Here is a 25,258-nt window from a genome sequence, read left to right on the forward strand (position 1 = left end):
AAGGAGTGGCCTGAGCTAAGGTGTGGAGGAGCATTGTGGGCACTGGAGAGAATGGCAGGTGGGCAGGGTGGGCTGGAGGACACTGCTAGAGGGGCTGCAGCCTGGTCTGGTCCGAGAGAGAGAGCCTGGGATGAGGCCAGGGGAGGGCACACTGCCCATTTCACGTGTAGGGAAACCAAGGCTGAGAGGGAAGGACAGGCTGAAGAAGGTCAGGTGGGCCTCAGGAGGAAGTTCTTGCTACCCATGTTATAGATGGAAGAGCCGAGGCCGCACAGTTCAGCCAGGTGGCCGGGCCCCTGTGGGAAGGTCTGACCCTGGGCTCAGGCTGGTTCTGCTGCCCACCCAGGTGCCAGCCCTGACTGTGTCAGGGGGATGGAGGTGAGGGTGGAGAGGGTCATCGGGCCATGGGACCCCTTCCTGTCTGTCTCCTAGGCTGGCTTCAGTCCCCTGGGGGCCCAGGGGTGGGTGGGCAGGGAGCCGACGGGCATGACACTTCTTTGTTGAATCTAGTGGGCAGGGAGCCGACGGGCATGACACTTCTTTGTTGAATCTAGTGGGCAGGGAGCCGACGGGCATGACACTTCTTTGTTGAATCTAGTGGGCAGGGAGCCGATGGGCATGACACTTCTTTGTTGAATCTAGATCTTTCTTTCAAATGAAAAAATGTTAAGCAACCAAGCTCTGTGCAGATGGGGCCAGGCTGACAGGTGGTGGGCATGGGGCGGGCAGGTGAGGAAGGGGGCAGAGGTCACTTCTGTCTGGCTGCTAACTCTCCGAGGAAGCTGAGCTGCCTGGTGGCGAATTCCCGGATGCCCGGCTCCAGGTCCTTCTTGAAGTTTTCAAAAGCTCCAGGAGAGGAGGAACTAGTCAGAGGAGACCCCCCCAGCACTGCCCATGGGGAGGGAGGGGGCCTCATGCTCCCTGGGGTGGATGGGGGCGGCAGGATGGGCCCGGGCCCCACCCCCTCCACCTTCTATGCCTGGAGGCTTCCATCCCCAACACCACCCACTTCGGGCCCCTCTCACTGAGGCACCCACCCGTAGCCTTAGGTGGAGTGGGCGAGCCTGTGACAGGTGGGTGGGCAGAGGGAGGGGGCTGCTTACTGCAGAACAGCAGCTTCACATCTGCACCATTCACCACCTGAGACACAGCCTGGGGGTGGTAGCAGATGGTATAACCTGTTCCACAGAGGAGAGCATGCTGGCCAGGGGATGGGGCTCATAGGTGGGTGGGGCCTCCCTGTCTTCTTTGGGGGCTCAGACCCACTCCTGCCCTTCTAAGGCCCCAACCCACCCCTTTTCTCTCTCTCTCTTTTTTAACCCTCACCAGAGGATATTCTTTCCATTGCTCTTCAGAGAGAGTGGAAGGGAGGGGGAGAAACATAGATGTGAAAGAGACACATGGACTGGTTTGCCTCTTGCACATGCCGCCTGGGGGTGGGGAGTGAACCTGCAACCCAGGTACGTGCCCTTGCCTGAGAACCAAACCCATGACCCTTTGGTGCGTAGGCCAATGCTCCTATCACTGAGCCACACCTGCCAGGGCCACCTTTTCTCTCTTGCTAGTGGGCCCTGAGGTCTAGTTGTGGTGTGGCCGGTGCTAGGTGGGAGGGACAAGGCTGGTGAGGGTCAGGGTGCTCAGGTGGGGCAGGCCTGGGTGCTCCCAAAGCCCAGTCACCCCAGTCACCAATGAAGAGTGCTGCCCAGGTCCTGATGTGGTGATGACGGCTGTGCAGGTAGCTGAGGGCCTGTGACAGGTGGATGCTGAACTCCTCCTGGCTCTGGGTCATCTGGCCAGAGGACAGCATGCCTGTCATTCACTGGGGCTAGCTCCTCACCCACCTCCCCTTCCCAGCTGCAGCCCAGGGCCCCCCACCCCACCCCCAGGCCCCTCACCAGGCAGGACCAGAGGAAGTGGCGGGCACTGAGGCCCCTCTCCCAGGCCAGTGTGCAGAAGAGGGTGTGTGGAAGATGCCACTGGAGCAGCACCGAGCAGCGGTAGAAGGCGAACTTGGCCTGCTACAGGGACAGCGAGGGAGGGGTCACCCGCTACCTGGGGTCTCTGAGCCAGAGGACCAGGGCTTAGGGTGGGGTCTGTGGAAGCCCCAGGGATGGTGCGGCCATCCGTCCTGGGCTTCTTCCACTGCCAGCAGTCCTCCTCCCTGACCTTTCTCCTGGTTGCATCCACCCTGGCACCTCACTGGCCCCTGAGGAAGCCCGGGCTGCCAGGCTGCGGCGCTGGGGCCCCAGGTTGGACTGAAGGCAGCTCTCCCATTTGTTTTGGAACTGGCTGCTTATTGTTCACCTCCCCAGTGGCCAGGAGCTTCAGGAAGGCTGAGCTGTCTTAATGGTCTGCGAGTGGGGCACAGGCTGACACATAGTAGGGCTCCATCCATATTTCAAGAGGTTCAGTGAACAATATGAGTCCCCCACCATGTAGCAGGTGCTGGGGACATAGCAGTGAGCAAAAGAAACTGGGTCTTGCTTGGACAGAAGGCACAGCTGCATGTGTACACGTGTGCATGCATGTATGTGCACACAGGAGAGCAGACGATCGTGTGTGTGTGCGTGCACATGGGGAGGCAGGCAGACTGTGGAGAGGGAAACCAATGCAGGAGCCAAACCTGCTGCCCCAGGGGGACCCATTACTCTGCAGACCCCCAGCCCAATGATCCCTGGCCACCTGTGGGTCTCCAGCCCTGCCAGGGCAAAGGCCCATTAGCAGGCACTGACCGTGACGACAGCCGGACAGCGGTCCTTCAGGTGCAGGAGCAGGGGCACCATGCTTTGGTGTACCTGGGTTCGCAGGCTACTGGGCTCCCTGCCTGTCATTGCTGCCACCAGGTCCCCAAACAGTGCCATGGCCGCCGCTCGGATCCCATCCCGCTCCTGCAAGATAGGGGCTGCTGAGTCACAGCTAAACCTGCCTGGCGGCCCTGCCTCCACCCAACTTGGAACCTTCCCACCCCATTGTGGGGATGGGGCTCAGTTCCCTCAGCAGGATTGTATCACCCAGGCCCGGTGAACCCAGGGCAGGGCCTTGCCTCTCCATCAGGGCTCCTGGGGTGGCTCCCAGGCCCCCTCAAGGGCTAAAATCTTTGCTCTCACACTCATAATCATCCTGACAACCCGAGTGTCACGAGTGTATAATGGTGGTGGACTTATCTCCTAATTTCCCAGAGAAGGGAAAATAGTCTTTGGAAACATGAAGACCAGTTAGGAAGGTGTGGACCTGGTGGGGCTGGAGACTGAGCTCAGGCTCAGGCCCGTGGAGAAGGGCAAGCGCCACCTGGGGGCCACTGTGCCGCCCGGCCTGCCTGAGCCGGCACACGCCCAGAGCCCCGAGCCTCCATCTCCCTGCCCTCTCTGGAGGCCAGCTGGGATTCCCCCTGCCTTCGAGGAACGGGGCCCAGGAGGGGCCTGAGTAGGGGGTGCCCTGCCCCCACTGGGGGCACACTCACGTCATCAAAGAAGGAGCGGGTGTTGACTGCAACAGTAAGGCTCTGGGCCCCCGGGCCGTATGCTCCCAGGCAGTGCAGCACGTTGGACACTGTGCCCATGACACGTACCACCACAGGCTCGCTATTTTGGAAGAAGCCGTTGAGGAAGGGCAGCAGCTGTTCACGTAGCAGGCTTCCCTGGGGGTGGCAGGGGCGGTGGGCCAGGGGTGCCAGGACAGACTGTCCCTGTGCCCCCCACCCCTACCCTGCTGGTTGGACCCAGAACCAACTCAGGTTCTCCCTGCGATGTCCCTCCCCAGACCCCAGCCCAGCCTGGACGCCTGCACTGCCCCGCACCCACCTCGGGGCCTGGAGGAGACAAGGTGGAGGTGGTCACCAAGCCCATGACCCTGCCAAAGGTCAACCCAGCCTCATTCTACAGATGAGGAAGCTGAAAGGCACAGTCATGTGTCCCTGACCACACGGCTGGAAAGGAGAGAGCTGGAATTCTAACCCAGGGCTCCTTGTCTACACCCCATGCCCCACCCTTTCGGGGTGGGGGTGCCTGTACCTTCTCGGGCTGGAAGAGGATGTTCCCGAGGCCCTGCAGGCTCAGCACCCGGACCTCGGGGCTGGGGTCCCTGATGCTCTGGGCCAGCATGATCAGGGCCTCCTGTTCGGAGAGCACTTCCAGCAGGGTGGGGCTGTAGAGGAACTGGGGTGGCCCCCAAGGGCAGGCAGCTCAGGCCTGGCACCCTCGCCCAGGAATGGGGATCTGGGACCAGGGTCTGGCAGGAGTTTCGGGGTTGGGGGGTGGTTGACCAGCACCCACTGGGTATCTTGGTTAACAAGTATTTGAAACCCATCTCCAGGTTGGTTCAGCCCTTCAATGTGTAGCTGGAGAAACTGAGGCTCGGGGGTGGGGGGGAGGGCCTTGCCTGAGGCCTCACAGTGAGGCTGGGGCCAATGTCCCTCACCAGCCTGGCTCATAGGCCCCTTGGGGACAGAGCCCAGGAGGGTGACCCAGACATTCCTGCCAGCAGAAAGGAGAAGCACCAGGCTTTGATTTGGGTTTCTCCCTATGGATGTCCTTATAGAAATGACATGTGCCCCCCACTCCCTGCGTCGTCCCCAGCTCATAGTTGCAAACTGGGCCACGCCCAGCGCCTAACCACCACCTTCTAACCACCACCTTCCAACTTCACAGTCCCAGGGGTGGACCCAGGTCCAAGGGGGGAGGGCAGCCTGAATTTCAAGCCAGGTGTGCCTGACCTATACTCAGTGTCCCTCAGCCCTGCAGGGGACCTGAGAGGTGGGGGATCCAGCCAGGAGCCCTAGTGTGGGAAGGAGGGGTCTGTTGGGTGGGCCAGCCCGTCACCAGGGGCCTGGTGTGGGTCCTGATGGGGTGCTGAGGCAGCTGGAGGCTGTCTCTGAGGGGCCCTGCCCCGCCCAGAGCCTACCTCATTGAAGATAAGGATGGCCACCTTCCTCTCCCGTTCCTCCTGGCTCTGCAGGCTGGGCAGCAGCTGGCGGGTCACTGCCTTGATCTGCCTACAGGGGCTCTGCACCATGGCCCTGGGGGGTGGGGCACGAAGGGCGGGACAGGGTGACAGGTCCTGGGCTCACAGAAAAGCCCATGCCCACCTTCCCGTCACCACCCAACCCAACCCAGGCCAAGTGGCTGGAGGTGTCACTGAGTGTGGGCACCATCCCTTAGAGTGAGCTTCCAGTCCCTCTGTAGCCACTGGGTGCCAGACCTGGGCTGGGAGTTGGGGAGTTGGGCTGAGAGAAGAGCAGGCACTGCCCTTATGCCTTAAAAGGCCTCAGGCTTGGGTGGGGTCTGGGGGAGACTCCTGAAACCATCGGTTCCCAGTGCATGGGTATGATGGGCACGGGGGCACACGTCTTTCATGCCCGAGGGCCTATGTGCACACGTATGAGTCCATGGGACTGTTTGCATAGGCCGGCCTTGAGGGTCACTGCGACCTATCAACCCTCCCCTGCCTGTCCCTGTCCCTACCTGGCCAGGAGGCCCACACCCTGTGGGTAGGTGTCCATGGTGGTGAAGAGGTCCCAGGCGCCCTGTAGCTCCAGGTGGGCAAAGTCCTGATAGTGCCCCGTGGAAGACAGCAAGCTCCTCAGTGCCTCCAGTGACATGCTGCAGGGGGCAGAGGGGGTCACGGGGAAGGTCTTACCCCTGGGGGGTGCCTGACGTCCCATTTATTCCCGCTCTTGTTCATAGAAATGATCAGTTTTCTGAGTCACAGGGTGGAGGGGGTCCCTTTAAATGCAGGGCTAAGAGTCCAGAGAGGGCATGGGGGGAGTGTGAGGTGAGCCCAGGACTGGGTGGCATCATGGAAGCCCAGAGAAGGTCCATCCGCAACTCCTGACACTCCTCTGCCTTGAGAGAAGCCAGGTTCCACAGGTGCACTCCATGCTCAACAGAGCGCCAGGCATGAAGCATGGCCACTAGTGCTAGCCAGCAACCAGTATCACTCCAGGCGTCGCCCCTGCACTGGCTAAGGGGACCCTGTGCAGCCGCACTCCCTACAGAGGAGGCAGCAGTCTGGTGAGGTGCCGGGCCCTGTCCTGGTCACACAGCCTTGCCAGGGGCAGCAGAAGTGGAGCTGAACCCAACCCTTGGCTCCAAGCCAGCACTGTGACGTCACGGCCACTGGCCCCGGCCTTGATGGAGGCTGCAGGTACAGGTCCCGGAAATGCAGGCCCACAAAAAGCAGGGCATCCCGTTCTGTGCCCATCCCCATCCAGGCTACTCTGAGCCTGGTTGCATCACTCTGGATGTGTGAGTGAACCCCAGGACGAGGCTGTCGGCTCCCACCAGGCAGGGGCTGAGCAGGTTTGCAAAGCCAAGTGTCAAAGAATGAAACGCCTCTCCCCGGAAGTCCCTGTGGTGCCAACCCAAATGCCAGCTGGCTTGTCATCTTGCTCCAAGCCACCCCACTTAAAAGGCAGCAATTTCCAGGTCATTGGTCTCAGCTACAGAGTGAGGACCGTTTCAGGGGAAGGGGACTTTGGGGAAGAGTGGTGGCTTGTTCCCCTTGTGTCAACTCTTGGAAGCTTCTGGTTTCATGATTGCCTGTCCTTGCAGCCCACCAGGGCGTCCAGGAAGACCATGTGGTCTGACCTGGGCATTCTCGGGACCCTTGCCCGGCTCTGGAGAGGTCGGTTGTCGGCCCCACGTGGGTGGGGGAAGCCAAGGCACTGACGCTGTGCCTAGCAGCTTTCTCCCCTCCCGCCGAGTTCTGGGAGGAGGACATTTTATTAGCTGATTAGGGGAGATCTGTGCATTCTGCACGGGTGAGTTGACTGGAAAAGGAACTTGATGCACATTTGAATTGAGAAGCAATGTGAGAAGAAGTGACATTTTTTTTCAGTGCCATGCCTTGGGGAGAGCTGTTAAAACTGACAAATTGCGTGAAGTACATCATAATACAAACAAATGAAAAGAGCCAGCCCCCGCGGTTTTAAAGACTTGCTTATTGGATTTCTCCAGACGCGAGCTTGTGCAGAGGGAAACCGAGGCCGCCAGCCCACACCTCAGCTGTGTGCAGCAGGCCTGACCCTCCCACACAGGTCCCATCCACGCTGTCAGGCAGGGTGGAGGCCGGCAACCATCCATGACATCAGCACAAATGTACCGGGGTCCCGTGACTCTCATGGGTGACCCAGAAGGGTGTCTGCCTCCAGGGACCAGGCAGTAGCCAGGCGTATGCCCCTGCTGTGCTATGGGCTCTAGCTCAGGGACACACGGACAGGGGAAGCCTCTGACCCTCTCTGAGCCTCAGTTTCCTTGTCTGTAAAATGGGGGACACATCTGTTTACAGAATCCCTGAAAGGACCACACTCAAGGAAGGTGTGGCAAATATGGCAAGTGTCGTCTTATGGAGCCTATGTGCCAGCTGAGTGTCCCTGCTACTGCGCATCCTCTGGTGACAAGTCAATGGGACACATCCCTGCCCCCTGGGTGCTCTCTACACCGGCCACTGCGCTGGCCTCAGATGGGGTTTGGAAGGTTGGACTGTGTCCTCCCCAAAGTGATGTCAAAGTCCTACCCTTGGTACCTGGGGAGGTGGCCTTATTTGGAACTACGGTCTCTGCAGATGGAATCAAGCTAGGAAGAGGTAATTAAAGTGGCCCCAATCCATCAGGACTGGTGTTGTTATAAGAAGGCGGATATCGGGACAGAGAAACAGGGGAGACGCGTGGTGAGGGAGGCAGGGATGACAGTGATGGTTTGCATGCCAAGGGACTTCAAGGATGGCCAGGAGCCACCAGGGGCTGGAAGAAACAGGAAGGAGTCTCCCTACAGGTTTCAGAGGGAGCATGGCTCTGTGGACACCTTGGACTTCTAGCCCTGGAACTGTGAGGGAATAAGTGCTGTTGCTTTAGGCTGCTTACTGTGGCCCTTAGTTGCTCGGCCCTAGGAAGCAAACACAGCATCTTTCAGCGGCAGGTCCTGCAGATGCTTTACCTCTGGGGGCTGGGCGCGGCCGCCTCCTGGGCAATCTGCTCGGGCTGGGGCTCCTCGGGCAGGCGCAGCTCCAAGATGTAGTGGATCTGGGTGAGGAGGGCCAGGAGGAGCTGCGGGTAGGCCTCCTGCACCGGCTTCTTGAACTCTCGGGCGGACTGCAGCTTATGGAGCGTGTTCGTGGCCTGGCGGGGCGGCAGGGGCTACTGAAGCACCCGAGACCTGGAGTCCGGGGCCCTGTCTGCTGACCAGCTGTGCATCAGACCCACGTCCAACCACGCCTCTCCCTCCCTGCTCACGGGGACCGAGCCCCTGAGATGCCCCTCCCGCAGGCCTGGCTCTGCCGGCCCACACAGCTATTGCCTCTTGTGCTTATAGTGGCATTCGGTCCAGAATGTTCTCGAGGGGAAGGAGGGAGCAACCGTAACAAGGGGAAGGCAGGGACTTGGGGCATGGCTGGATGCAGCGAAGGCCACCCTGCTCACCCATGCTGCTGTGTGGTGTCGACAGGGAGGCTGGCTCCAGCCCTGGGCTGGGCAGTGTTGGGGAAAGGGTAGGACTTCCCTTCTGCTGCCAGGTTCAGCTGTCAGGCCTCTGATGTATGCAGTATGTCTAGGTGGCTTCAGGTAGGGAGGGGAGTGTGTACTCTGGGCTGCTGCTCAGGGGGCTTTGGGGCAGGGGGAGGTCTCAGCCTGGAAAAAACCAGGAGTGGGGCACAGCTGCTGCCTCATCAGAGTCAGCCAAAGAGGATGGGCTGGCATGTTAGGAAGTGAGCTCCCTGTTCCTGGCGCTGTGTAAGCAGAGCCTCGGCGTGTGGAGAAAGCTGGGGGCAGGGCAGTTCCTATAGGAGGGGGAGCTGCAGGAGGCAGCCTCTAAGATTTCTCCAGAATCTACAACCCCCAGAGCCCAAGCCCGCCTCGCCACTCCCGCCTCTCTGCCTGAACCTGGCCCGAAGCCCCTCTGCCTCCACACTGTCCTCACAGTGAGTCCTGAGTCTTGCCTCTACACCATATGCCTGAGTGTGCCGCAGGACACCACGTCCCACCTCACTGAGGGGAAACAGGCTCGGGAGGGGTCCGGAATCTTTGGCCAGGAGGTGGGAGCTGGGCCTGGCCCGGTCCATGCAGTCAGCCCTGGCTGGGCGGCCTTGTAGGCCTCTCTTCCAGGCCAGGCTGGGCAGGGCTGGGTGTCCCCCCTCCCCGGGCTTGGCACACTGTGGGCTCCCAGACACCATGATATCTGACTGAATGCCCACATGAAGTTGCTTCAGCCCAGTGGCAGTGGGTGGTGGCTTCTGGGGGTGGCAGACTCACGGCCAGTGAACGCAGGTAGGTCTTCTCCTTGGGTTGGGGGCCACTGCTGCTGGTACCGAGGGGCAGGGGCCTCTCCTGCAGCCATGCAAGCAGCGTGGCCAGCACCAGGCGGCTCCCACGCTGCTCAGCCCCCAGTGCCCTCCACAACTGGAAGGCGTGGCTGTGGGCAGAGAAGGGCTGTGAGGGCTCAACCTTGCTAGTGTGCCGCCATGACCAGGGCCTCAGGTGCCTGGAGTGGCATGGCCGGGGGGACATGGGAGATGCCCTGGGTCCCTGTTCCTGGGTCTCCCCACTTTCAGGGTCTCTCCTCCAGGCCCTCCTTACTCCAGCTGCAGACTCTGACTCTGTCACCTTTAGTGGCTCCCAAGTACTGGCAGGACAAATCAGGCTGGCATTCAAAGTTGTCACCCTCTGACTCCTTCCCTCTGGCCTCCAGCCCCTGCTTGTCCTCCCTCCTCTCCTGCCTCTGGACCTTCGTATATTATCGTTTCTTATGCTTGGAGCACTCTTCCTCACTGGCCTATTTCCACTCTGCCTTTAGGGCTCGCTTTGAAGTCTCCTCCTCATAGAAGCTTGCTCTGGCTAGTTCCTCCTAGACCTGGGTTTGTTGGGGTTCAGCTCCCCTAGGCCCAACTTGAGTCAAGTGAAGGACCATCACTGGCATGTGCAGAGCTTTGCAGAGTCCATTCTGCAGATGGGGAAACTGAGGACCAGAGAGAGAAAGGATGTGCCCAGGGCTCTGTGTTAGAACTGGGGAGTTAGGACTGGAGGCCAGGCCTGCATAATCCTATGGCCTTTCCATCAGTCCAAGGGCGTGGCCCTCTGAGACTTGGGAGAGGCAGGGGGCATTGGGGCTCCCAAGATATAGGTGATTGACAGCCTTCTGTTTTCTGTGCAAGGTGGTCTTCGGGCCTGAGTGCTGGGTGGAAAGGGCTGGAGGGTGGGAGGGACTCTGGAATGATGTGTGAGGGCTGGGAGGGCCATAGTGGGTGAACTGGATGGGCTCTGATCCCCAGCTTTAAGGCAGACCCAATGGGCGGCCACCCATGAGCCCTGGGGAGGCCATCCCTGTCCCATATGACCCTGGGCTGGGTGGGCATAACAGCTCAGAGGACTCTGAGAGATCCCCAAGTGTGGTCACTAACCACCTGGGAAGAGGGGGCCTTCCGAGTCAGAAGGTTCTGGGCTCAAATCCCCGCTCTGCCTGTGCTGGCGGTGTGACCTTGGGGACGTCAGTTCCCCTCTTTAGGGGCTTAAGTGAGATGATTCTCCAGGCGCAAGATTCCCAGGGGTCCAAGGTTTCTATTTTGCTCCCTATGGGCATCTGTCAGTCAGTGTGTGTGCTAAGCACTATCACATATAGGGTACCTCCCAGAGGACCCGGCAGTGACAGAGCCAGCAAAAACCCGATAGTGGGAGTGACCACCACAGCCTGCAGCAAGCAGGGTGTAGGAGGTGCTAAGTGCAGACAGCCGGGCAGGGGAGGGCAGAGAGGGAGGGGCACCTGGTGCTGCTGATTTTGAGTGGGGCAGTCAGGGAGGCTTCAGCAAGAAAGGGGACTGGGCACGGACCTGAGTCTGCTAGGGGAGCCATGCAGCTCGGGTGGGGGGAGCCTGCCTCCAACTATATGGTACGTGCTAGGAGGAGCCCTGTACACTCAATGTTAAGAAAAAAAGCCAGATAAAAGAATATTGGAAGGTTACACACTAGTTTCTGTTTACACTTTTAGGATACCACCGTACTATTTCCTGTACTTCCAAGAAAGAAAAATGATCCAATATGGGTGTATAACCCCATCCTAGAGCTGGGGCCCCAAGGGCTGCCTCGATAGTGTAAATGCGAAAAAAGGAAATGCCTGCCACACAGAGAAACACAACAAGGATACCTGTGTGCCTCGACCAGCACACTGGGCGGGTGGGGAGAGGCTCTCCTCAGGATCTGAGTCACAAATCTGTTTGGGGTCTGATTCACACCACCAGTGTGGCCCCAAGAAACCTCGAGCAGAGGGTTTAAATGTGAAATGTCCTCAGGCTGGTAGTTCCCCCAGGTGGCCGAGACGCTACATAGAGCCAGATGTAAGGCATCTCCCATGTCACATGCACTCCTGCTGCATGGACATTGGAAAGTGGAAAATGCTTCTGAGGACGGAGGAAGTCAGAAATATGTTTCAACACAGAGATAATCCGGATGAGACTGGGCAGCGGGAGACCGCGATGGCTGCCTGGGTTCCCACCGTTCAAAATGTCCTTGAGAAACAACACAGAGCAGGAAGAAGGGAAAAGTAAGATGACCCAAAGCTGTGACCTGGGAGAACACCCGAACTCCAGCTTGACTACGAGCAGGAAAGTGCCAAGCCACTGTGCCTTCCTTACCCCACCAGGAGGTGATGGCAGCTAAGGACCGGAGAGAGGCGTGTCCAGTCTGAAGGGCAGTCTTCAGCATACACAGCTTTGGGGAGAGGAAAAAAGCAAAAAGAAAGAAGTCCCCTTTGGGAAACTACGTGGTGAAAGGGAAAGACACATAAGGGAAACACTTAAGGGCCTGAAAGAGAAAAGAGAACCCAGAACACTGGAGGACAGGTGACCCTTTCACCTACTGCCAAACCAAAAATCTACAGAGTTTTCTGGATTTTGCTGTACTGACAGAAGAGGGTGCCATTGAACTTGAAATTCTAGAAAAAGCTCCAATAGTGTTTTATGTGAACAGGAACAGAATGAACAGATCCATCAAGTACTTGCAAAGAAATCAGAAGACAAAATCAACACACATCAAATGAGGGAACTCTCCCCTGAAAACCACCACGATGCAGACAAAGCTGTAAGAGGACACTTCAAAGGCAGTTCATTGCACTCAAGCAAGCGTTTAAAGATAGGAACATCTACCTTGGATTATAAATTTAAAAAAGGACACATAAAAAAGCCTCTAATAAGAAAGGAAAAGTTGACTGAATTCAGGAAAGAGATGGAAGAAATGACAAAATTATCTCAGAAAAAAATACAATGTGCCCAAGAAAGATAAGACTCAAATGAAAATTTAATAAGGGGCATTCGGGAAAGCAGTAAAACAGCCAAGAGAGTGACTGTGAGCTTAAGGCAGAAGTCAGAAGGATCAGAGAGAAAGTAGTGGAAATGAAGGGTAAGGGGAGAGGGGCATCTGAGTCGCTGGCCTCTCTGAAGCAGCCAAACGGCGATGGAACAGAACTAGCACTTAAAACTATAGCCAAGAGGACTTTGCAGAAACAACAACAACGAAATTCTTAAATCTACACATTCAAGGAACCCACTGGGACCTGGGAAAATTAATAACCAACTCTGAGACATTTCTTAGCATAAATATTAAATTTCAAAGACAAAGAAAAAAAATCTGCAAAAAGAGCATATAACTTACAAAGGCAAACAAGTTATTGTTATCAGAGTTTTCGAATATAGAACAAGGCTATCTCTGAGCAGCGTTTATAAAACACTTAATAAAAGGAAGTGCGAACCAAGGAGTTTATATTCAGACAAGCTGTCCTCCACAAAAACAACTTTCAACATAAAGAAGTGGGGGAGGGGGTTCTGGAGCCATGAGCCCTTCTTGAGTAACTTGTTGGAAGATGAGTTTCATGCAGCTAAGGGATGACCAGATAACGTCACAGAGGGACTGGGCCGAGCATGTGTACACAACAATAACAAAGGCGGGGATGAGGCTGGAAGACGAGACTGCAAATTTTGATAAAGTATACATTCGCAACTGAAAAAATGGGAGGATATAAGAGCCAGAAAGAGGAAAGCGGGAGCAATTTCACTGATGGTTAGATGGGCAATGGGTGGGAGTTAAAGAATGTCGGTAAAAATGAAAACACACACAGAGATATTAAAAAGTTAAATAATAAAGCAGGAGACTAGGGGCATTAAAATAGGTTAGGAGTACAAAGGCAACAACTAGAACAAACAGAACCGTTTCTAAATTAAAAATACACACACCTGAAGACCAAAGAATGCACATCTTATAGAAAAAGAAATGCAACAAATGGGCCTGGCTGGTTTGGCTCAGTGGTTAGAGCATCAGTCCGTAGACGCAAGGGTCCGGGGTTCAGTTCCAGCCACGGGCACAGACCCGGGTTGCAGGCTTGATCCTGGGCCTTGGTCGGGGTACGTGTGGGAAGCAACCAATCGATGTGTCTCTCTCACATCTGTGTTTCTCTCTCTCTCTCCCTCCCCCTCTTCCACTCTCTCTGAAAAGCAATGGAGAAAATATCCTCAGGTGAGGATTAAAAAAAAAAAGTAAAAAAAAAGGAATGCAGCAAATGTAACAAAATACACAATTACAAAATGCTGCGACAGTTGGGAGAAAACACATCAGTCCCATCAATAAATATGATATCTATTGGAATTAACTCACTATTAAAATAAAAAGATTTAAAATTTGGATCACAAATCAAGACCAAATTATATGCTATATATGAGGGCACCTAAAACAATGGACCCTGAAAGGTTAAGATAAAGGAATAGACAAACGCGTACTGGGAAAACGGGGAAAAATAAGAAAGCAGAGGCAGTGATCCTGATAGCAAAGTGGAATGCAAGCCCCCAAAGTGTTAACCACGAGGTGGGGTGCTTTCTAATGCTAAGAGTCACAATTCATAGAGCAAGCATAGCATTTATGAATACTATGCACCAAATAACATGGCAACCACCTTTATGAAGTAAAAGCTACAGGATATGGAAGGAGACAGGCAGAAACACATTGATAACAGGAGACTTGAACACACCACTCAGTACCAGGCAGATCAACGCGAACATAAATGAGGAAGGACGCAGACGACCTGAACACCACCATCAAGGCACGTCTTGTGGATACACATCTGGGCACCTACCTTCTCAAGTGCCCAGAAAACATTCACAAGAACTGTTTAAAAGATAAGTAAATTTCATAAAGCAGAAATGTTACATTGACATTCTGTGAACATGATCGATAAACTAGAAACTACTGACACAAAAGAGGAGGGCGTGCGGCTGAGTGTGGGGCGTGGGTAAGGTGTAGGGGCTGAGAGAGGGGAGAGGGGTGGCCTGAGGAAATGCAGCTGGTCCTCACAAGGTGTGTGGCTGGGAGTTGAAAGTGTGGTGGTGTGCTGTTTCCTGAGGCTGCGGCCGGGCCGCCGTGAGGCCGGTGGAGCCAGCTTTAAGCGGAGTTGGGTTTTGCCCGCTGAGTATTACAGAGGGTACCAGGGGCTTGGGGTGTGCTCAGGGAGGGACTGTAGCACTGCAAGATGGAATCCACCCTGGTCAGGAGGGAGATGAGGACAGGTGAGGGGCTGTGAGGCGGGCGGGCAGGGCACTGGGGTTGCAAGGACAGAGGCTCCTGGGATGTGAAGGTGGGCCGTGTCTGGAAGGGGGAGGGATGCCGGAAATTGGAGATGACTGAGGAGAGGGGAAGACTGTGGAGTGAGTGGCTGAGGAAGGATGGAGGACAGGACCTCTGGGAGAGAGGAGATTCAGGTATTGAGAGGCCAGGGTGAGGGAAAGAGTGAAACCCCTGAGATTCAGATGGGGGAGGGAACAAGAGGGTGTCTGTGACCAGGAACTATATCAAGGACCCTCGGCAGGGGTGTGGTGGGTGAGTAGCCCATGGTAGACTGAGGACCTGGGATTTAGAGCTGAGATTTTAGGGAGAAAGCCAGTCCCACCCCCGAGGGCTGTGGTGACCACTGACGAGCAGGTAGGGGGAAGGGGGTCCTTGGAGGAGCAGGAGAGAAGGCGGCTCTGGTGTGGTTGGGGGATCGTCAGGCGCCCTCTCCACGAGCGGTAGGTGGCTGAGGCTGGGCAGGGTGTTTTATGTGGAACACGGATAGAATGAAAGGCGAGCAGAGCCCCGCCCCAGGAGGTGCACAATAAATGAGCAGGTCCTGGACTCCCTCCCTGCACCCAGGCCTGAAGGAGTCCTCATGGGCTGGGACGGGACAGGCAGGAGGGCGGAGCTGGGGTGTAGGCCCTGCCCCGACTGGGGGTGGTAGGAGGGTGCGCAGGGGGTAGTGAAGGAAGGTGGGGCTGGGCACCTGTCCAGGGGTATGGAGAAGTCCAGGAAGGCAGCCACCAGCTCGGGGGTGTGGTTCCGGGCTAGCAGGGTGATGACATGCAGGGCATCTTCCTGGGCTTGGGGGATGCGGACAGAGCGGAGCTGCAGGTGGATGGCCCGGCCCAGGTTGGCAACCTGTGCAGGGAGGGTGTGGGGGAGAGGGTCGGTCTGCCTGGGGAGGCCAGGCCTGTCCTGGGGAGCCTACAGGGGGAGCAAGGTCCTGCCCTGCTGAGCGTGGAGCCCCTCTAGACATGGTCCTCTCCCGAGTGAGGAGTGTGAGGGGGGAGACACAGGCCTGCCCAAGGTGGTCTGAGGGAGGAGGCCCAGCCTGCCCTGGACATCTGGTCAGAAGGGGTGTCCCCATCTGAGAGGGAGACAGTATCACTACCTTTCATAAGGTATTTGAGGTCTTCCAACTCTGTCTAAATGTTGCCCAGGCCCTGGAAGGGTCAGGCACACCCACCTCATCTCCTGAACACGCCACTTCGGCATCTGCTATTCCCGGTGACTGGAATGCCTCTCCTCCTTCCCCTTTTGGGCGTCTCTTCCCCATCCACTCATGCCCAGACCCAATACCACCCACATGGGGTTTTGTCTGCACGACCTAGCATTAGTCACCCTCTTTGTGGGGGTACCGTCCCACAGGGTGCACTCCCCTGCTTTTGCATTTCCTGTGCTGTCCAGTCCTCATCTGTCTGGGGTCTGTTCCCTCCATTGAACTGAGTCTCCTGGAGGGTCCTGGCTGTGCCCCCTTCTTCCCCATTTCCCACACTACTGCTCGCTCACCGGTGTTTGCCCCGTGACCCTGCAAACACCACCCAGGGCCCCAGCACACCTCCCCTCCTCCCTCCCTCCCCTCCTCCCTCCCTCCCTCCCTCCCTCCCTCAGAATTATCAGGGTGGGGCTTGTGTCTCCCCCATCAGGCTCAAGCTCAGGGCCACCACCTTGGCCCAGAGGCCCCAGCCCTTGGGTCCGACTGCCGGGCCATCCCCCTGCCCACTGCCGCACGCTGGCCGGCCCTCTGTGGATTCCCCATGCCCCTCACGGTCTCCAGCTTGGCCCCGTGCTCCTGGACCGCAGTGAGCAGCATGTTGGCGGCCGCCTGCACGCGGAAGGGGCTGGTGGAGCCCAGGCCTTCGACAGCCGTCCAGATGAGGTCGGTCAGCTCCACCAATGTGAGATGCTTTGTGACCTCCTGTAGCAGCAGGAGTGGAGGCAGCCGTCACCGTGGGTCACCTGTCCCCAGGGTCCACTTCCCACCTTTGTTCGTACCCCTTCTCCCATGCCACCGGTGCGTCAAGTTCCTGAGCACATCCACACTCTTGAGCTACTCCTTCCGGGTCCCCCAACACGTGTACCCCATTATGCAGTCTAATCACCTGTGCATCTCTCTGAGCCAACCACAGCCCAGGGGAAGGAAAGGAGGTGTCACACCCATCATAGGACAGACCCCAGTGCTTGTCCCAGCACCCATGTGGCCTGGGCAGCCTCCTCTCCTCCCTATTCTGCCCAGTCCTCATCGCATGGGCTTTCTCAGTGCTAGCCTCAGCCCACCTTCAAGGTCACCTGGACTGATCCCAAGGCTTAAAGAGGTGCCTGGGCCACTCTCACCGTGTGTAGGATAGGGCCAGGAGGGGTCAGGCTGGGTCTGGAACCCAGGGCTCCTGTCCCACGGGAGGGCCTCCCCAGGAGCCCGAATATGCCTGCTCTGCCCACATTCTCCCAGGAGCTAAAGGTTCAGGGAGATGGCTGTCACTTTCAATACCAGACATTAGCTACTCAGGGTAATAATGAGGTTCTCAGGGAAATGCAAGGTGGTGGGTGGGATCTCTGAGAGGGAGGGCTGGGTCGGCATCGGGCTGTTCAGGTGGAACCTTTCTGGAAAGACTTAGAGCATCATTGCCAAATATGGTAGCCACCAGACACATATAGTTATTTAAACTTAATTTAATTAAGTAAAAATTTAAATTTAGTTCCTTGGTTGCACTGGCCACATTTCAACTGCTCATAGCCACACATGGCTAGTGGCTGCCTTGGATGGTGCAGATACAGGCACTCCCATTCCCCCAGAAAGGTCTGTGGAAGGCTCTGACTTGGAGCACCTGATAATTAGAGCAAGAAAAATGCTGGTGAAAGAGTGATAGTTGGGAAGCCTGACACAAAATTATGTTTGCAAGAATATTAAGGACAATAAAATGTTTCTCTGAATGTTAGGATATTTGTTAAAATTTTAAAAAATCTGTTATAATGTTTGTATGTATATTAGATATACAAATAAGTGGTCAATAATGCATCTTAGAATATTAATTAGAATCTTATTATTCTAAAATTTTGGTAAAATTTTTGTGAGAATGTTAGATTATTAGTTGTTTGTTATGATGTTAAAATAACTTCAATGGACTATTTGTAGTCTATACTAACTTTTTAAAAAGAATATTAGGTTAACACAAATCTTGTTAGAACATCAAATTTAAAATTGTTTTCTAAAATGTCAAGTTTTGTTAAAGTTCTAGTATTTAGTATGTTTGTGAAAAAATTCAACTTGGAATGGTGGTTAGACACTCAGAATCCTAGAATACTACAGTCTCTGGATTGGTAAATACTTTTGAGATATCTTACTTTAACCCAGAGCATAATAAATGTGAGATGGGGGTGACAGTAATGCAGAATTGGTGGTGGGGATAATGGTGATGGTGGAGATGGCAGTGGTGATAGTGGTGATGCTGATGTTGATGGTGATTGTTGTGGTGATGATGATGAAGATGGTGATGGTGGTGATGAAGGTGGTGATAACTGTTGTGGTGATGGTGGTGCTGATGGTGATGATGGTGCAGATGGTGGTGTTGATAGTGGTGATGAAGGTGGTGTAACAGTTGTGATGGTAGAGATGGTGGTGGTGGTGATGATAGTGGTGACGGTGGTAATAAAGGTAGTGTAGTGATGAAGGTGTAGTATATCCAGACCACATGGGCAATCAAGGACAGACTTGGGACTAGAACCCAGGTCTGTTCACCAAATCTTCCCAGATCTACCATTCCTTGATTAGAAGACCCTCCCATCCTCTCCCCTCTCTGTGCTCCTGTCAGTTACTATCACTTGCCCAAGGGAGAGCCAGAGCCAAACACCCACTGTCTATGTTGAGGGGCAGTGCAGAGTGGGGCAGACTGCCCCTTCTCGGGTCCTGGACACTATGCTCCTAGTAGCTCAGTCCACCTGAGGACCTGAATGCTCTGGGGTCCCTTCACCACTGGTCCCCACTGAGCTGGTGGCTAGAGGATCCCTCCTCTCCTGTTCTGCTTCTACTCCCAGCCCAGGTTTTTTTGCATAAACTGAAACCAAACCAGGTTTTCCCATCTGGCCCAGATAATTGATGCACTCAGGGCTTTAGATCTTCTGTACTGAACTTCTTCTGATCAGCCTCACTGACAGCTCGCTGCAGCTGCAGAGAGCTCGGGTTTTGGAGTCAGCCAGGACTGGATTCGGAACCCTTGGTGCCTTTGTCACTTCATCATTTGATTCAACTGAATGGGTATTTATCGGAAGCTGGCTCTACCACCAGGTCCTGCCGAGACCTGCTTCTGGGCTGGAGTGCACAAGGTGTATTGGGGGAGACTGACAAGCACACCAACTGCAGGGTCTTTACTAGCTATGGGTTTAACACCGAGAACGGGCAAGCTGAAGCCAGCATGTCAGAGACAACATGAACTGCCCACTCAGAACTTGAGGCTCCATGTAACACAGCCCATCCATGCCACACCCAGCCACACCTGGTGCTCAGCCGCGCTCATCTCCAGAGAGGAATGCAATTCAAATCAGATAGGGACTGTCACAAAGACACGGAATCTCACTGTGATCATGAAAGGGATGTTGGGGAACAACTGGATTCCCCCAAGCCATTGACCATGGAGGATCTGCTGAGGTAGACCATATGACAGTGGGAGAGGAAAGACAGGCTATGCCTTCAGAGGGTTAAGAAAGGCTTCTGTGAAAATGAGGAGAGCAGGAACATTTCTGCAGCGTTCACCTGCAAGAATCACACTCAAAGGGGAGGATGTCGTATGGTGCCTCAGAGGACACCTACCATGACAGCTGCCCTGAGAGTGCGATTTATTGGGTGCTCATGGAGGCTGGGATGTCACTGGCACCACTCTGCCCATTTTACAGAGGAAGACTGAGGATCAGAGAGAAGGGGCTTGTCCAAGGTAAAAGCAGTGAGAGAGCTGGGACTCAAGCCTGGGCTGTTGGCCCCAGAGTCTGTCCCCAGCTCCTTCTTCCAAACCACGCCCGCCTCTCTCCCCTGTCCCAGGCCAGCGGCCCGGGCTTCCCCCAAAGCTCTCAGTTAACCACCAAAGACGTAGATGAGATCCTGGCCTAGGTTTTAATACTCATGCTTTGGCCCAGGTGCTGACCCCCTGGGTCCAGCTAGGCTACCCTGTCAGCACCAGAACCATGTCAAAGAGGGTGGGGGTGGGGGTCGGAGCAGAGCATGGCCACGGCCCCCCACCCAGACCTGCCCACGATTCTAAGGGCTTTGACCTTGATGACTTGGTGGCTGCCCAGCTGGAAGATTTGGTCCTTTGGGAACACAGCCTCCTGGGGGGCAGGGGGAGTGGCCTTCTGGTCTCCGCTGCTCCAGAGCAGGGCGCCATCCTTGCTGGCTTGGGAAAGTTGCTTGGGGACCAGCTCTTTCACCTGCGAAGCCTCTGCTGGCCAGGGAGGCAATGGGAAAGGGTGAGTGTGGGGCAAATGTGGGATTGGGGTCCAGGTTGGGACAGGCAGGAATTAGGGTGGGGTCATTGGTAATCAGGGTCAGGCCTGTGCCCAAGTTTGGGGATGGGAGTCAGAGAGGTCCTGGGGGTCTGTGTGAAGTTAGAGGTAGGTTTGGGCAGACTGGGGGAGTTGAGTTCAGGAATGCTGGTGTGGGTTTGGCAGAGGCTGTGCCACACGGATACTCACCTCTCTGGCGCATCAGGAGCTGGTAGAGATGGCCCAACCCTTCCTGGCTGGAGTGCTGGGTGGCCCTGTCTGGGTCCTGGCACAGAATCCCCAGCATGCCCATCAGCTGTCCAATCCGTTTGAAGTCCTCTTTTGGCTGTGGGGAGAGTGCAGGGGGACCACTGATGGCAGAACACACCCATGGAGCCCCCACCCTGCCACACCCTCACCCCAGCCAGCACTGCCAGGGTCACAATGGACACCCTCGTCATGTGGCAGGGCTGGGACTTGGGCTTGGGCAAAATTTAAGGGGTGGCTAAAAGCTCAGAAGTCAAGAAAAATAATGTTTTGATGTAATACTTAGAAAAATCAGAATGAATGGGAAAACCCCAGGATGAAATGTTTTAAAATTGTAAACGAAGACGGCGTTGGACTACATTCCCGTGACTTCGCCTCGCTAGTCTCACCCTAATCCCGACGGGTTGTCATAAACTTTACTTACAACAGGCAGGCAGCCCATGGGCCACAGTTTGCTGAGTTTATCGTTTAAAACGTCACATTAAAATATCGGTCTCGTTTGGAGTGTTTTGTGTTTTGGCCCCCCAGGCGAGAGCCTCGCTGGCCTACCCTGGTCTCGGTCCTGTGCTGTGGGGACTGACTTCGAGTAAACCGAAGCCACCGTGACGCCCTCTAGAGGGGTCCCCGAAGCGGGGAGCGGGGAGCCTGCGTGGCGAGCTCCCCCGGGACGCCCAGCTCCCCCCGCGTCAGGACGACGCGCCCTCCAGGCCTCCGCGGAGGAACCGAGCCCCTTACCCCCCAGGAGGCCCCCTGAGGAACTGGGGCGGATTTTGGCCCACGCCGGCCGGTGTCGGTTCAACCCGGGGAGGCGGCGGCAGGCGGAGGTCAAGCGGGGCCGCAGGAGCCGCGGGAGTCGCGATGCGCGGAGGGCGCACGGGGCGCCCTCGTCGGGGGCGGGCGCGCTTCGGGCCCTTTACGGGCCGCACGTCGCCGGAGTCCCGCCGTATCCCTCCGAGGAGGGCTCGTTCCTCCCTTTCACCGGTGGGAAGCCGAGCTCGGGGTGGGGCTTCTCGGCGCTCCGACAGGAGCCCAGCCTCCAGGGTCAAGGGTCAGGGCGCCTGGGCCCAGAGCGCAGCTGGGAGGACTTCAGCGGTCCTCCGTCCCCACCCCGCCTGGTTCCTCGGACGCTAAGAAAGGGGGCCACTCGGCCCCCGCAGGGCACTCAGGGACCCACGCGGTTGGTGGCAGCGCGCGGGGGCCGCGAGCTCGGGACTCACGTCCAGGTAGAGGTTGTCGCTCAGGAACCTGAGGAGCCCCATGCAGCTGCTCACCGCGCGCCGCCGCTCGTGCGCCTTCTCCGACGCCAGCCAGACGTACAGGTGCTGCGGGGGCGAAGGGGCGGGAGGGCAGGGGCGCTGCGGCGGGGGCCTCGCACGGCCCCGCCCCGCCCCGCCGGCCCCGCCCCCGCCCCGCCCCGCCGGCCCCGCCCCCGGCCCCGCCCGCCCCGCCGGCCCCGCCGGCCCCGCCCCCGCCCCGCCCCGCCGGCCCCGCCCCCGCCCCGCCCCGCCGGCCCCGCCCCCGGCCCGGCCCCCGCCCCGCCCCGGCCCGGCCTGGCCCGCCGGCCCCGCCGGCCCCGCCCCCGGCCCCCGCCCGCCCCGCCGGCCCCGCCGGCCCCGCCGGCCCCGCCCCCGCCCCGCCCCGCCGGCCCCGCCCTCCCCCGGCCTGGTCGCCTCAGTCCGGCCGCGGCCCCTCGCTCGGTCCCTGGCGCCGGCTCTGCTCCGCTCTGCCCGCCCTGGGCTCGGGCTCGGGCTCCGCTCCCTCCCCTCCACCTCTCCGCCTGCCAGCCTTCCTGGTCCCTTGCCGCCCGCGCCCAGAGTTTTCCCCTTTCTGTAGCTGGCGCACCCCTGCAGCTCATAGCCCGCTGAGGCTCCTGGCTGTTGGCCTGCCCCACACAATGCGCCCCTCTCCAGAGCAATGCTTTTCTGTGCACAAAAATGCACAGAATTATAAAGGAGCACCAAGGCCCATTAGACAGCTATAGTGGACAGTTTCATGCCAGATTTGAGTCTTTTTGTTAGGGCGATATATCACCAGAGTAGATTCTCAAATCGGACGGAGGAGGGTAAACAGTATTTGGGGATTCTGTACCCCGGTGATGCCCTGTGACATCTGCGACTTCCTCCAGTGGCAGACAGCTCATCCGGCTGCCACTCTACATCTTGAGGTGAGTGAAAATGCAGATGGCATTTACTCCTAGCCGTGCTCACACACTCCAGCTTCCATCTGTGCCCCCAGGTCGGGAGCTCCTGCTGACCTGACCTCACCCTTAACACCAGGCCATGCCCTGGCCATGCAGAACCGCTGCATGGGCCCACTGTCTTCATGCGTGCTGTTCACTTTGCTCCTGTGTGCCCTCTGCCTACAGGGTCCTTCCCCTTCCCTTTTCCTCCCCTCCCCTCGCTTTCTGTCCCTTAGCCCCCATTAGGGTGAAGTCCCAGTGACCTTGACCTGCCTGGGTCCTCCCCTGCCTCTGGATACTGTCACTGCCTATTGACTGGTCTCCCTCCTGCCCAGACAGTAGGTGAAAGAGTGGGGGGCTGGGCTCATGAGACTCCCTTACAGCTGGGCACTCAGTTGCAGGGGGTGTTCTCTGGGGTGTGGGAGGGAAGATCCCGGGCAGGGCCATGGCCGTTTCCTCACCAGCTCCCTTTAGTGTGGCATTTAAGGCTCAGGCACCACCTGGCTGCTCCTGCCTCTGTGCCCCTCCTCCCCCTTAGTTGTCTCGAATCACTGTGATTCCTAAAGGGGCAGCCCTCACGCCTCCTGGGCCACTCCCCCCCCCCTTCAGGCCTTGTCTCCTCTGGGACGCCCTCCTGGGTTCACCCTCTGGCCCAGCCCTGCCTGTGCCCCCACCCTGTACTGCCCACCCCCACCTCACCGACAGCACGAAGTGCAGCTCTGCCGCTGTAGGGTTCTGGGTGATGAAGGTCTGCAGCATCTGGTCCAGCGCCTCTGAGGTCTGGTTGTAGAGGGTCTGTGTGGGGACGATACACCAGTCAGGTGGCCACCGAGCCCGGGTGGGTGGATGGAAGGTGGAGGCCTGTGTGGGGCTTAGTGCTTTTGGCCATCTCAGTGCTAGGGGCACCTGCTTCCCGCAGACTCCTCAGAGAGCTCACAGGTGCCCATGAAGGGCCCCATCACAATCCCTGTTTGGCACATGGGGAGACTTGGCAGGAGGATGGCCTGGGCCTTCCTAAGGGCACAGGTTCCTCAGGGGCTCGCTTCACAGGCATGCAACCCACACAGACCCTGGCCCCAGGAGGGCCCTGTGAGTGCACCATTCACTGCTCTGCTGGCACCATCTTGAAATTCTTAATGGACTTTAAGCAAGAGCCCCACATTTTCATTTTGCAGTGGTCCCAGCAAATTATGCAGCTGGTTCCAATGCTTGGGTCCCCCACATGAGGCCCCCAATCTTTACTGATCGGCTCACCAGGCATGCTCAGGGAGGGAGAGGGCCACAGAAATGACCTAGCCCACACTTCACCAGAACCCGTGAGAGCAGAGCCCTTGGACACTGGCCACCAATGCTCTGGGTGCCCTGGGGAGCTCCACAGGGCCTGGGACATAGCAGGTGCTCAGTTAACACCAGCTTCCTTCCAAGCATGAGCAGCAGGCAGAGCTGGATACGCTGGCCAGGTTCACACCTGTATGTTGGGTGGCTCCAGAAAGAGGCAGGTGTGTTTCTCCAGGACGTCCAGCAGCGGCAGGGCCAGCACGCTGCGGAGGCAGACAGATAGGAGCCGCGATTTCTTCTCTGTGTCCAAGGGCGGCCTCAGCTTACTGTGTGGAGGACAGAAGGCAGTGAGGGAGGGGCGTGGGAGCTGGGGATGGAAGGGGTCACCTGCCAGCATAGCCAGTAGTGTGTGAGCCCTGAGCAGTAGCGCCCCCCTTCCCCCAGGACTCAGGCATTCTATCCCATCTGGCCTTTCTGCTTTGAATACATGTACACTTCTGCCTCCCCAGCCTTTCCCCTCTGTGTCCTGTTGCAGGCCTCCTGCGCAGGTGACTTCCACAGGTGTTTGTAAGGGACTTACTGGCCTGCCTGGGAGCAGGGATTCATGAAGCCCTGTACCCCAGGAGTCCTTTATGAAGCATTCGGGTGTCTTCCCAGCTCTGGGTGCACAACTGGGATTTGAACCTGGTCTGACCACTATGGGGAAGGCTGTCACAACTCCACCTCCCACCTTTCAAGTGCAGGGCTGGGCCGCAGGATGCTTGGCTGCTGCCTGCTGCCTGCTGGGTCCCTCTGCAGTTAGAGAGCATGCGGCTTTGAACTCCCTGAGCTCCCACTTCCTAGTCAACTCATCCTGTCCTGGCCAGGGTAGGGAGGCAAGGCACCCCCTCATCCTGCCTGTAGGTGGGTGGCTAAATCAGGACCTGCCACCTGTTCTGGCATCCCTGAGCCTCCCTTCCTTCCTTGGGATATTGGCTGGAATCTAGGCAAGGCTTCCTCCTCCAACACCTGGGGCCTGCTCTAGACTCTGCCTGTAGCTGGGATTTTCCCTGACTGACTGCTCTGACCTTGAGTGTTTAGGGGTCAGCTCACTCTGGGGAGTGGCTGTGCCCCCAGACCAAATGCTCTGGCCTCTATGAGCTGCCCATCCCCCAGCCACCATGGCCACCTTAGCCCTTCCTAGGGGGGCTTTGACTTCTGACCTCTCGCTGTGTGGAGCTGGGGAGCCTACCAGAGGCTGGAGATGACATGGATGGTCTGCTGGCGAGTCAATGTACACAGTGAGTCCTTGGGCTCCTTCTCCATCAAAACCTGCAAATGCCCAGGTGAAGGCTGTCACTCATGCCTGGGCCTATCCCACTCCTGACACCAAGTTTGATATCTTCCTAAAGACCTCAGTGCCTAGTACTCGTGTGACCCACAGGATTATTCTCCAGCTCCTTATCCACCGGGTAGTCTGGCCACCACTTAGAGAACTAGAACATGGGCTT

The 25,258-nt window shown here is 57.2% G+C and overlaps 1 protein-coding gene across 1 annotated transcript in view; it reads right to left on the reverse strand.

Annotated features, from left to right (window-relative positions):
- Window positions 1–748: 748 nt before the first annotated feature.
- The window catches only part of LOC107539814 (maestro heat-like repeat family member 5), a 38,928-nt gene continuing 14,418 nt past the window's right edge, over window positions 749–25,258 (reverse strand). The window contains exons 12-30 of the mRNA XM_016216411.2: window positions 25,000–25,079; window positions 23,957–24,094; window positions 23,190–23,379; window positions 21,529–21,633; window positions 20,255–20,390; window positions 19,835–20,004; window positions 16,344–16,493; window positions 15,279–15,433; window positions 9,242–9,401; window positions 7,932–8,113; window positions 5,460–5,603; window positions 4,900–5,014; window positions 4,011–4,154; window positions 3,461–3,637; window positions 2,733–2,888; window positions 1,896–2,018; window positions 1,687–1,789; window positions 1,104–1,178; window positions 749–846 (exon numbers count right to left, since the gene is read on the reverse strand). Coding sequence (XP_016071897.2) covers window positions 749–846; window positions 1,104–1,178; window positions 1,687–1,789; window positions 1,896–2,018; window positions 2,733–2,888; window positions 3,461–3,637; window positions 4,011–4,154; window positions 4,900–5,014; window positions 5,460–5,603; window positions 7,932–8,113; window positions 9,242–9,401; window positions 15,279–15,433; window positions 16,344–16,493; window positions 19,835–20,004; window positions 20,255–20,390; window positions 21,529–21,633; window positions 23,190–23,379; window positions 23,957–24,094; window positions 25,000–25,079 — 2,601 coding nt within the window. The remainder of the gene's footprint in view (window positions 847–1,103; window positions 1,179–1,686; window positions 1,790–1,895; window positions 2,019–2,732; window positions 2,889–3,460; window positions 3,638–4,010; window positions 4,155–4,899; window positions 5,015–5,459; window positions 5,604–7,931; window positions 8,114–9,241; window positions 9,402–15,278; window positions 15,434–16,343; window positions 16,494–19,834; window positions 20,005–20,254; window positions 20,391–21,528; window positions 21,634–23,189; window positions 23,380–23,956; window positions 24,095–24,999; window positions 25,080–25,258) is intronic.

The sequence above is a fragment of the Miniopterus natalensis genome, chromosome 16 (genome assembly GCF_054644295.1).
Source record: "Miniopterus natalensis isolate mMinNat1 chromosome 16, mMinNat1.hap1, whole genome shotgun sequence".
NCBI lineage: Eukaryota > Metazoa > Chordata > Mammalia > Chiroptera > Miniopteridae > Miniopterus > Miniopterus natalensis.